Source organism: Rattus rattus, chromosome 8 (genome assembly GCF_011064425.1).
Source record: "Rattus rattus isolate New Zealand chromosome 8, Rrattus_CSIRO_v1, whole genome shotgun sequence".
Lineage (NCBI taxonomy): Eukaryota > Metazoa > Chordata > Mammalia > Rodentia > Muridae > Rattus > Rattus rattus.
The window spans coordinates 4,562,754-4,576,312 of NC_046161.1; the positions used below are offsets into that span (position 1 = coordinate 4,562,754).

Sequence of the window (13,559 nt, forward strand, 5' to 3'; positions counted from 1 at the left end):
GATTACTTAATTACTGGCCTCTTACTTCTGGATTGTCTATCAAAGGTCAACGATAGGCTAATGGCTATTTTTTCCTTGTGTCTTTTTGTTCTTTAAACAAATACATTAATTACATATCGGGTTTCCTGTGTTTTGAGGCTCTTCTAAACAAACCTGGGCATTCCATCTCCTGTGTTCTCTGTCTAGCTGACTAATGAGGACCTCTGCAGCTTTGATGGTCTCCTGTGCCTTGCTGACTTCAGCTTCTAGTTTGGCAGCTTCTGAAGTCCTGCTCTGAAATCTAAGAAAACAATTGACATATGATTAGAAACAAAACAATTACATTTAATTCACTTATCCTTGGGATACACTGGTATGTGCATATGAGTATGAAACGCCATCACTAAGATAGATAGGTATACAAACGTACACTTAAGGCCTTTCGGTTTTACTCTAGTGGAGCTCGGTCATAGACTATAACCCAAACACAAAGCCCTAGTGTCCCTCCCTCATGTGCACCAAAAATTAATACACTCTCATTCTGTATGCTCAAAGACCAGACAGAGCTTCGATAACTACAGGTTATAGACATTTCTCAAAAGATTTCTTAAAGGCCCTGACCATATGAATTGGCTAGCCATAAATAGGTTTTCTTTGTATTAGTTGCACAAACCTGTCTGTAGCGTGTGAACTTTTTACATGGTGACAGCACACCCTATCTTTGAAATTTTCCTGAGCATCTTCTACCCACTTGCTTCCTCTTACCTTACTTCTTGGCCTAATCCTCTCAAACATCTACCTGCAAAACAGAAATAGCTGGTCCACTGTGTACTGTCTCTCAGTTAGTGTGTTATCTGCCATATTTTAACAGTCTTTTGTGCATGTCTCTACATGCACACGTGTACGATGTATGCATGTGTGCACTGTGCAGGAACATGTAGAGGCCAGAGGTCAATGCTGGAGTGTCTTCCATAATCACTTCCTCACAGCCCCATAACAACAACAACAACACCAAAAATATAATACACAATTTCTAAAATAATACTTTGTATTTTTTCTATAATTAGTACTTTTTCTTAGCATGCACAGGACCCTAATTTTGATCCCTACTAACCACAAAAATAGAAAAAAATTGTAGAAAGGTACGGCTATTATTTATTTTGGCTTTGTTTTTTTGTTTTCTTTGTTTTGTTTCTTTAGTAGCCCAGGCTGCCCTGTAAGTGGCCATGTAGTCAAGAATGATCTTAAACCCTGATCTTCTTTCTCCACGAAGTACTAAGACCACAGGCATGAACCATCATATAGCTAAGTAAGAATAGCATCTCAACTGCTCTCTCTCAGTTTCAACCCGAGAGTGATGAGAAAAGAAGAAAAGCCACGGTTACAACCAGGATGGGAAACTTTGCCATGTGCGCAGGCGCACATCAGGCCGGACCAAACTTACTTTTCTTTGAGTTCTGACACTTTCTGACCAACAGAGTTCAGAAGATCTTCTAGCTTCCTTTTCCTGTCTTCAGTTTTCTTCAAATTCCTAAAGTACGATTCAATGTTAGATGCCATTGTATGCTAGTCATCAACATTAAGAAGTAATATTGCTAACAGAGCTACTATAGTTCGATGTTTTAACATTTCTTCATTGGCATATGAAGCATTAGCAAATAAAAGTGAATCCTTTGATACAATGCACATTGCTTCTCGGAATTTGTAATTTAAAAGACTAGTGACTGTAGATTTCTAAATGAAGAGTAAACATGTTCATCTATCTTCCTTCAAAACCATATAAAATAATACCACAGAAATAAATACACACATGCATATATGATAAAGAGAATTTGACAAGTGTAGCAAAGGAAATTTGAAAAATAAGTACTTATAGGCCAGGATAAAAAAAACCTGTGAGAGGTGTGTGTGAAGCAGAATAAAATACACACAATTCTAAATGCTCGGAGAAAGTGAACATCTTCTGAAAGTAACAGAAAAGCTAGAGACACAAATATATCTAAAAGTTAGTAAGATGCACTCAATATCTAATAAAATAGACTTTCAACCAAAAGTTATCAAAACAGACAGGGAAGGACACTTTATACTCATCAAATAAAAAAATTCACCAAGAGGACATCTCAATTCTGAACATCTATGCCCCAAATGCAAGGGCACCCACATTCATAAAGCAAACATTACTAAACTTTAAATCATAATAAAGAGCCCCATACATTAAGAGTGGAAGACCTTAAAACCCAATTCTCACCAATGGACATCAAGGCAGAAACTAGATAGAGAAATAATGAAACTGGCAGAGGTTATGATGCAAACATACTTAATAGACATCTATAAAACATTTTTCACTCAAACACAAAATAATATGCCTTCTTAGCTCTTCACAAATTGACCATATATTTGGTTGCAAAGCAAGCCTCAACAGATAAAAGAAGATTGAAATAATCTCATGTATCTTATCAGATCACCATGGATTAACACTGGGCTTCAACAACAGCAGACATAACAGAAAGTCTGCATATTCATGGAACCTGAAAAACTCTATTCAATGATCACTGAGTTAGGGAAGAAAAAAGAAAAATTAAACACTTTCTACAATTCAATGAAAATGAGGTTATAACATACCCAAACTTACGGGACACTATGTAAGTGCTGAGAGAAAAGGTCATAGCACTAAATGTCCTCATAAAGAAGTTGGAGAGTTCTCATACTGACAAATTAAAAGCACACCTGAAAGTTCTAGAAAACAAACACATACATGCCCCCAACAGGAGTTGATGGCAGGAAATAATCAAACTCAGGGCTGAAATCAATCAGTTAGAAACAAAGGAAACAGAATCAATGAAATAAAAGCTGGTTCTTTGAGAAAACCAACAAGATAGACAAACCCTTAGCCAAACTAACTAAAAGGCAGAGAGACAGTGCCCAAGTTAACAAAATCAGAAATGAAAAGGGAGACATAACAACAGACACTGAGGAAATCCAAAGAATTGTTAGGTATTGCTTTAAAAGACTGTACTCCACAAAATTGGAAAATCTAAACAAAATGGATGACTTCTTTTAGACAGATACAAATTACCAAAGTTAAATCAAGATCAGGTAAACTGTCTGAATAGTCCTATAACACTTAGGAAACAGAAGCAGTCATTAAAGTCTCCCAACCAAAAAAAAATCTCTGGGCCAGATGGTTTTAGTGCAGAATTTTACCAGACTTTTAAAAAAAGAGCTAATGCCAATACTTCCAAACTATTCCACAAAATAGAAACATAAGGAACACTGTCAAATCCATTCTGTGAGGCCACAGTCACCCTGATACTTAAATCGCACAAAGAATCAAGGCAATATACAGCAAGCCAACAGGCAAGACCAAATTAAATGCAGAGATACTTAAAGCAATTCCACTAAACTCAGGGATAAGACAAGGCTGCCCACTCTCTCCCTAGCTATTCAATATAGTTTTTGAAGTGCTAGCTAGAGCAATAAGACAGCAAAAGGGTATCAAAGAGACATAAATTTGAAAGGAAGAAGTCAAAGTATCTCTATTCGCAAGTAATACAATAATATACATAAGTGACCCCAAAAATTCTACCAGAGAACTCTTACAGCTGATAAACACTTTGAGCAAAGTGTTCGGATACAAAATTAAATCAAAGAAATCAGCAGCCCTCCTCTACACCAGTGACAAACAGGCTGAGAAAGAAGTTAGTGAAACCTTCACAATAACCACAAATAATAGAAAATATGTTGGTTTAACTCTAACCAAGCAAGTGAAAGACCTATATGAGCTAAAGAAGAAATTTGAGGAAGATCTCAGAAGATGGAAAGATCACTCATGCTCATCAATATGCAGGATTAACATGGTGAAAATGGCCATCTTAAAAAAGCAATCTACAGATTCAATGCAATCCCCATCAAAATTCCAACACAATTCTTTACAGATCATGAAAGATCAATTCTCAACTGCATATGGAAAAACAAAAATCCCAGGATAGCTAAAACAATCCTGAACAATAAAAGATCACTCTCCTTGACTTCAAGCTATACTACAGAACAATAGTAACAAAAACTGCATGGTATTATTATAGAAACAGACAGGCGGATCAAGGGCATCCATTCAAAGACTCAGAAATAAAGCCACATACGTACAGCCATTTGATTTCTGACATAGAAGCCAAAACCATACAATGTAAATAATACAACATATGTATTAAACTGACTGCAATGCAGGTCAGACCATCCTGTACTTTGTGTTTGACTTACAATTCTAATCCTGACTGCTCTGTTTCCAGAGGCTGGATCCGTTCCAAGACATGGGAGTACTGTACATTGGCCTTTACCCAAGCAGCCAAAGGAGCAGCTGCGGTGCTGGCACGCTTAGCATTCTGAAAAAAATCATGACAAGGTACCTGACTTAACATCAGAGACACACAAAGTTAATGCCAGAATTTTATCTGCACACTTACTTTACTTAGGCTTCTAAGTGGAGGTGTAAACTACAGTAAACTGTTTTTATTGAAAGAGATAAGTACTATGAGCTCTACCTGCAGCTTCAAGTCAATCTCCTTTAGTTCAGAGTTCACATGAGCCAACATTACTGCTGTGTCTTATTTATAGAGTGCACATGCCATTTTCGTTCTACATGTGGTAAACTTTTACTAAATGAGAGCAAGTTTAAAGGCACTGTTACTGATGTCAAAGAAGATTTAACATTTAAAGAATTTTAAAAGTATCACAATCATTCAAATAAAACTTTATTGAAATTTGATGCAAGTATGGGGAAATAGATGCCCACTACTACAGAAGAACTCAGCAGAGGAAAAAGAAATGCCAAGAATGCTGTGGGGCAAAGTGAGAGAAAAGAAAAGGATAAGCAGACAGATCTCTACATTCAAACCCACCCAGGCCGTAAACCTTTTTAATTTAAGCTTTTAGATGATCTAAAAAAAGGCTTGGTAATGATAAAGTATCCTACAGTAAAAAATGGATTACATAGCTTAAAATGGAAACTACCTTTGGATCAAAAGAGGCTTTGTTTTTGAATAGAAGCTCCTCCACACTCTCTCGTATCTCTTTAGGGATGTTCCGTGCATCAAAAGTTGCAATGTCTTCTCTCACACCCCTTTTTGCAAGGAAGCTAAGAAGAAGGTACAATAATTCAAATATGGCCAATTCAAAATTGGTCTTTCTAAATAAACATGACATTAATAGCACTTAAAGCTAATCAGTTAACAATATGAGGCTATGAACTAATAACTATCATGCTTTAATAAACAAGATGCACAAGCTTTGATGAGAGCACGAGACGGACGGTCTACCTCCCATCCCATAAATAAACTGGAGCAGGACATGGAATGTGAGAATCACACTGAGTGCAGACCACCTTGCGGGACCAGTGACTAGAGATCGGTCAAGCAGGTACCATAGTGGTCTTTGCCTGCATCTGTCTTGTCTAAATGTGTGATTAGTTTTTCTGAATCTGTGTGGCCACTGAGGGTGGCAGGGGGGCCGCTGTTCCATTTGGGGAGTGGGATTCGAGAGGATCTGACTTCATCTGGGGGCGGCAGTGGGAGGCCGCTGTTCCATTTGGAAGTTGGAATGGGGAGGGTCCGATTTCATTCCTGACATGTCAAATATTGCACACTCCCAAAGTCTTCAAGGAAAACTTCCTAATGTATCACCTCAGCCTAACCTCTATCTCTAGAGGTAAAAAGGCCTCCTTACCACCAACACGGATATCAGCACCCCAAAGCCGAGCACCAACGTTCGGTGGAAGACTTGAAACTATTGGCTCCATGGCTAGTCCATCCTCACCCCTTTCTAGCTTACGTCTTATACTATTCTAACTCACTCACTCCTCCCTTATTCTCTCCCTCTCTCTTACTTCTCCTTCTTTGTTACCTTCTTTTTTCTACCCCTCACCCTCTCTTCAAACCATCCCCAAAGTACCAAACTCACAGAATGTTTTCCTTATCAGTAACCTGTAGTGAAATCACAATGCTTTTCTACTATGTACGGATTAAATTATTAAATTTAATAGTGGCCATTCTTTAAGATTATCAGGCATTCCTCTCTTCCTTGGTTAGTACTTTGAATAATCACTTACAGAGAGAAGATATTTACATTTTGATATGATCACATATATCTTGAAATATCAAGATAGTCTCTGTACAATGTATTTAAATAAAAGTTAGTCTGAGAAATAATAAAGGAAATATTAAGAATGATCCAAGAAAAGACTGATAGGCAGCCATGATGGACCAGGAAGTAGACCAACCCAAGACAAGGTGACAGAGTACAGCTGTAACTGCACAATTGCAGAAGATTGGCAGGTGAACTGAATGCAACAGAAGCCGTCATTCTGTCTGGCAAGGGGACATGTGCTGTTCAAGAAGCTGAGCCCTGTCCCAGGAAGGCTGAAGGCAGAGACAGCTAACTTGGTAGCCATAAGTGGTGTGCTAGAGACAACCTTCAAATGGAAAACAGACCACAGACAGTAATGGGGATAATTCAGGGGGAGTAGGCACTTACATTGGCTCTGAGGATAAAGAAAATGTCTGGCACTTAGAAAATAACTTGTCTGCTTTTCATGACCAAGTTCAGTTTCCACTGTGAGACATGCCCTTACAGTGGAATGCCTCGATGGTGGGCTGCTCTCACTGTGAGATGTCCTCCCACTGGGCTGCTATCATAGTTGGGCACACTCATAGGCACATCCTCATGGTGAGATAACCTCAGGGTGGGATGCTATCAGAGTGGAAATACCTATTTCTTAAGGAAATATAAAGGGAAATATGCCTCAGTGGTTTGGCCAATGTGAGGTTAATACTGATTATCATCTCATCAGGGTCAGGAGTCACCTAGAAGATAAGTCTTTGCTTTGTCAGGGATTCTCTAGATTAGGATACCCTCTAGTATTCCTATGAGGGTTTATTCAGATTAGGCAATCCAAGTGGGAAGAAGCCCCAGTGTCTGGGACCCTAGACCACAGAGGAGAAAGCAAGCTGACCTCTAGCAGTTATCTCCCTTGCTTCCTGACACTGGATTTAATGTGACCAGCTCTATCAAGCTTCTTTAGTAGCCTTGGACTATAGTGTGGGTGGTATCCAGACCCTTTCTCTCTTAAGTGGTTTCTGTCAGAGTATTTTATCACAACTGGAGAGTAACTAAGAGAGCCACCTAACAAGGTAGTGCTGAGCATGGGATGGACATGTGAACTAGGAGCTGCAAAAATAAGGATGAGAGCACATATCAGGAAGTATTGGGAGTGCATGATGAACAGAGCAAGACTTGGAAAATGACGTGATCAAATAACACTGTCAGAACAATACGTCTCTTTCTTAAGAGATGAATTCTTGGGAGAGAAATGCCCTGGTCCAGGGAATAGAGACCTAGAAGTATAACAGATCAATTTGGATTTTAGATACGGCCAAGCAATTCTTTCAGTGATCCTTACCTCTAAGACCATGAAATATGAAGCCAGAAACACCTGAGCTAGTCACTGACTAGTGACTTCAGACAAGTTACTTAACATGTTCAGGCTGAATTCCTTAAAGACCTGGGATGAGAACTTTCAGTTCACATAGTCACTGTGTTTGTAAAAATGGAAACTGAGCAGATATTGACAGTGAGAGAGGAAGCATTGCTGGGGAAGATTCCCACCAACATGGTGCAAAGCTCTGGAAAGCCTTGTGGGAGGCAGCGAGGGAAGCTGGTTGATATGGCTAGCAAAGTCTCAGAATGCTGGCAGGAGCTTAGAAGACAGAAAGGAATGTCGATAAGAAAGATGGCTCATTATACTTCAAATAGTAAGAATGACCCGAAACTTATGTACACCTTACTCCATGTCCTGAGGCTCTGTGTGAGAGTAAATTTAGTGGTCACAGCTTAGTCATTTGGTGGACACAATTTAAAGGTATCCCAGAACTCAGGTTATCACTGGCTGCTTTGATTTGGGTTTAAGGGAAAAAATTCGAGCAAAGGCAAAGCAGAAAGATTTAAAAATCATGCACTTTCTCCAAAAAAGAATAAGGCTTAAGCCGATAGATAGATAGATAGATAGATAGATAGATAGATAGATAGATAGATAGATAGATAGATAGATGATAGATAGATAGATAGACAGACAGACAGACAGACAGACAGGTAGATAATCCAATAAAATAAAGCTGACGGGATTAGGGTATTAGAAAGCAACAAACAAAAGAGCATCATGCCCTGGAACAAAGCATATAAAGTTTGGTAGAATCTCAAACATCAGCAGAATGAAGGCTTGACCTTATCTGAAGGACTCTGCTATGGGCAGATAGTTCTGTGGTACCTTTCTCCCTGTGGCAACTGTTTACTGGAGATCAGTCACTGAGGCAGTGGCGGACATCATCTAAGATGCTACCTCTACCCCCTGCTAATGCTTAAACAAGTGGAAACCTGGCAATGTTCATGTGATTGCAGAGTTTGAAGGCATCCAAGATGCAATAATTATAAGGAATTAGGGAACTCAAAGACAAATGTTGGAAGCCACAGAATGCACACAGGCCCTGAGAAGATAATGAGTGAAGCTAAAGTGGAGAACTGAGGAAACAGAAGCAGCAGAAACATAGAAACATGCAGACAAGAAGTCATTCCCAGAGTGAGGCCACGCAGGCTCAACACACACGGCACTACCCAAACCCTTTGTAACTTACACCACAAAATTAAATGTCCTAAACATTGGGCATGGAGCTAGCAGATTAAACGTTTACTAGGCTGGCTCATAAACTCCCTTAGGTCCCAACTGCTCTCCTGTAGAATGTTTATACTGTGCCATTACTTGTTCAAAGCCTACAGATAGCTTTTTAATTCTATAGGGCTAATGGCTAAAGGATTGCCTAGAGTCTAGGTTGACAGACAAGAAACTCTGGACCTCTGAGCAATGCTAGAACCACTAAGACTGGGATCTTATGAGATGGACAGAATGCATTTTGTGATGGAACATATTGTGGGAATGCTGTAGTTTTAAAAGAAGTGTTTGGGTGCCAAGCTAACAAAAAGTGTTAAGAATTGAGACAGTAAATCTTGACAATCAATTTGAAAGGATGGAGAAGTAAGTGGGCAATTAGTAAAGCATACCCCTGACATTTATAGAGGGGGTTGGTGTACAACACAACTCCATAGGCTGGAGCTCCAGACAGAATAAAAGGAAACGTCACAACAGATGTTCCCTGGCCCTGGTGATGTGAGCTGATCCACTCATCCCTGCCATGGTAAACACCCCTGAAACTGTGATCGAAACCTATAAGCATGTACGCAGGCAAAGGTCATTCGTGAAAAATAAAACATTCCGTATAAATAAAAAAACTTACCTTTTCATGCTTACCCATGATGTATCAAAGATACCCATTAACCTCAAAACTCCTTCAAGAATATCTCGGATTACATCTGGTGGCATGCGGAGTGAACGGATTTCTGAAAGAGATTCTGGCCTAATGTTTCCAACTGCTAGCTTAGCTTCATTGACTAGAGGCTAAGAGACAAAAACATCAGGAACTGTCAATGCATGTGCTTTTAAAAATTGGTATCATTTTACAATCATATAATACATATTGATATTTTAGTCAAATGATCACAGTTACTAATGGCCTTTAATCTCCTTTAAACACACAAAGAAAAAAATACTCATACAGATCAACTAAGCCTTCATGATGGGGTCATCTTAACTTAGCAAATTTAATTTGTTTTGAGATACTTTTTTCCCAGGGAATCTTTATATTGTACAAAAGGTCTGGCTATTTAGTCAAATGTGCAGAAAGCAGACGTAACAGTCTGCCCCAACTTCTGCCTGGCAGGGTTTTCCAACTGTTTCTGTTTCCACAACTGAGACTCCGCCCAGAGTACTATTGCCAAGTAGTGCTATACAATGAACTGAGCTACAACAGCACTTAAACTCCATGTAGGTGAATGCGTGAAAGGATCACACTCACACTTTGTTAGAATACATAGCTTTAACTTACTTGTACTTCTTTTAATTCATCATCAATTTTACTTTTTCTCTCTTCAATTTTAACAACTTCTTCTGCTATCCGATGTTTCAGTCTTTCAAGTTCTGTCTTTTGCTCACTAGCATCCTACCGGAATAGGATTATGACATTACAATCACATAGACTGAACTCAGTGTTTAACGAATGACAACAAACATTAGCCTTTGCTAAAACAGTGTTTCCTGATTTTTATATTAATTTTGTGTCAATAGCATGATAAAGGCAATTTTCTCAATTGAAGGTCCTATTCCCCACATAACTCTTGCTTGTGTCAAGTTGAGAAAAAAATGAACTAAACAACTATGACAGCTAAGAACTGAATTTGAGAAATAGATAAAACAGAATCATGACACAGAAATCTAATATGAATCATAAGTTCTGTTCAAAAGTCAGCTCTGTTTTACCACCATTAACAGAACTGAAACACGGAATAGGAAAATCATAACTTCATTCTCAAGCCTGCCTTATTCTGCAAATGAAAAGATATATTTTATGGGTAATCGGTCATTGCAGCTCACAGGAGAGACTCAGCTGCAGAACGCAAAGGAATGAGTAGCTTTCCAATGGAAAATAGTTGAAAAATGATGCAATGTACAAAGCACAGGGCATATGCACACATGACACCCAGGCAAAGAAACGAAATACTAATGTCAGCTGCACACAGATAGATCCACACAGATTTAACCTATGAAACTGAAGTAGGAATTTCTGGTTTTGTTGGAGACTCAGTTGTATCATGTGATGTTTTACTGGAAGCTGTCTTATGGGAGAATGTTTTGCTGAGAACAGACACACAGTGTTTTTCTGGAAGCTTCTCATGGAAGGGCATGTGATTTTTTTTGCTGGAGTGCATGCTTGAGAGGACATGTGATGTTTGTAAAGGGCTAAGTCTAACCCCGCGGACGGCTCGCCTTGCTGGTCTTGGTTGGGCTGCTCTAACACTGATCTTTACTAACGATGCTCTTGCATTGGTTCTTCTTGCTTTCTTCACTGGTCTTCTCTTGTGGTAACTACATAGAGAGAAACACACCAAAGTACTTCTCATGATACTCCAGGGGCTTCTTGCTGCTTCTGTGAACTGGTGCCAACAGGCAGATCTTCTTCATGGTTACTTCTGGATCAAGCCACTGCTGACGACTCATGTTTGGTGTTTGCTAGTAGACTGGACTACTGACAACAAAGACTGGAATCACCTGAAAGAACTATTCTAGATAGGTACACATTCCCTTTGTCCTATTAACCATCTTCCTTCCCTACCTTTGCTTGGTAGGCTATAAGGGAGGTTGAAGTGTTTAAGAGCCTTTATTAAAGTGGGTTATGAACAGTATAAGCCTACAGGAATGGCTAATACAAGTGTACCTGAGACACCTGAGGGCTTGACACCATTAGTATGAACTATATGTAAAATGACATGCATGCCTTCTAAAGGTCAATGTGAGACAGTTTGGATGAACCAGCTCTTTTAATCTAAGTTAAAAACATTATTTTTCAGATGGATGGACAAGTGCTACAGAAGTCCTCTACTTCACTTATTTATCTACTGGCCCCTGGCCCTCCAACATCACCTGCATGGACACTGTGATCTCCTGAAGGGCAGAGTCTGCTTCATCCTGCTTTATTCGAAGCAGGATACTCTGCTCTCCGGCCTTTCTGTTCAGCTCATCCACAAGAGCTTTGGCTTCATTTAGTTTGGACACGCCAGCCTAAATCAACACAACATTCATTGGAGATATAAAAGAAGAAATTCTATATACATTCAGGAAAGCCCTACATGAAACAATCATGAAACTGGAGAAGAACCATTCTTTTTATTTGCTAACTAGGATGTTTTATCATATCCACCAAGACACAGTAAGACACTTGGTAAGAGATTTAAGGAAAAATATCCTTTGAAGCAGGAGTTCTCAATCCCTTTGGGGTCACATAACAATCAGATATCATAATAACAAATATTTATATTATAATTCATAACAGAAGAAAAATTATAATTATGAAGTAGCAACAAAATAATTTTATGGTTGGGGTCACTACAATATAAGGAACTATATTAAAGGCCTGCAGTATTAGGAAGGGCGAGAGCCACTGACTCATAGCATGACAGTGAATGCTGAACAGAGCAACATAATACTCAATCTAATTAGTGGGCTGACTCTTTTTATGCATTGTATATAACAGAAAGAAAAGAACCTTTCAGTCTGTAACCAGAGTCTTTCTTACTGTAAGCTTGGTTTGTCTTTGTGCACTTCATAAACAGTGCTGACAGACACCATTAAAATTAACCCCGCATTTGTGACGTGGCCATTATAACCCCCTCTCTTATCCCCCACCATAAATCTAAGGAATGGCCATGGAATCAAATTCTTAGTCCTCTATTGAGTAAGTATGGTTTCTGTCCCCTATCAAATTTAGACAAAGAGTCAAGAAGACAGGACAATATAAACAATATTTACGGAGCACCTAAATAGAATACAGATATCACACAGAATTTCATCTAATATACGTACAGTTATGTTATCCGTGACTCATTGCAGGGATAATTCTGCAAATTAAAATAATTTACCCAAAGCACCATTAAGAACTAAGTCAGGAAAGCAACCCTCCCCAAATCATACTTAGTTCCTGGCTTCATATCCTCTTAGTTCCCAGCCTAACTAGATGGTAAGACACTTTTGTGGAAATCACCACATACTTCACACCTGGGTTACAGGACAGTGAGACATCAATCTTGATCTGACTCTGTCTTGTTTTCATATAGCTGGAAAGTACAAATATATACATATCTATATCTATCTATCCATACATATGTATATATGTGTGTATAGATATGTATATATATATATGTATATATTAATTAGTAGTTTTATTCAGCACTGAACCCTAGATACCACACTTCTGACCTACAAGGTAAAATGTGTGCTCACTGGAGCAATAGTGCAAATCACTGGATTTGAGGACTATTCCACAGGTCAAGTTCATGCTAGACACTGTTACTATAGTCAGATCTATTACTATGGTGTCATGGGGCCAAGAGGAGGGCCTACTGATGCTGTTTTCCTATCAAATAGTAGAGTTGTTAAATTATCTTCTAAATACATGTTTGTCTTAGTGCAAGTCTTGATCAGAGAAGCTTCTTGTTGTAATAGGTGGTGTTTAAGTCTACAGTGCTGAGAGTAAGAGACTGTCAGTGTTCAGCCATAGAGGGACATCTATGCCAAGCCCTCAGAGAACGTCAAGGAAGAGGGAGAGGAAAGAGAGTGTGCAAAGCAAAGGTTAGGGAGGAGCACCATCACTCCTCTCCTCTAGATGGGCCATGGCTACTGCACATACGAAAAAGAGCAGCCCTGGTTGCTTCACCAAGACTCACATAGGATGAACCCAGTTCTAAATTCCAGCCTGAGTGTGAGAGAGGTTGCTAAGGGGCTCCACTCCTCATTGAAGACCTATTCAGTAACTCATGGTTGCTGGCAGTCACTATCCTAGTGCGTAGTCACTGGTAGTCTCCCCTGTGTCCCAGGGGATGCCCCCACAGTCACATATACATAGACACCAAATAGACCCAATGGGTTAAAT

General features: G+C 39.2%; 1 protein-coding gene across 3 annotated transcripts in view; it reads right to left on the reverse strand.

The window, feature by feature from the left end:
- Dync2h1 (dynein cytoplasmic 2 heavy chain 1) overlaps positions 1-13,559 on the reverse strand; it is a 198,172-nt gene that overhangs the window by 117,688 nt on the left and 66,925 nt on the right. For all 3 annotated transcript variants that reach the window (XM_032911134.1, XM_032911135.1, XM_032911133.1), the window contains exons 43-49: positions 11,555-11,692; positions 9,963-10,076; positions 9,315-9,475; positions 4,987-5,110; positions 4,237-4,358; positions 1,424-1,510; positions 154-280 (exon numbers count right to left, since the gene is read on the reverse strand). In XM_032911134.1, the coding sequence (XP_032767025.1) occupies positions 154-280; positions 1,424-1,510; positions 4,237-4,358; positions 4,987-5,110; positions 9,315-9,475; positions 9,963-10,076; positions 11,555-11,692 (873 nt within the window). The remainder of the gene's footprint in view (positions 1-153; positions 281-1,423; positions 1,511-4,236; positions 4,359-4,986; positions 5,111-9,314; positions 9,476-9,962; positions 10,077-11,554; positions 11,693-13,559) is intronic.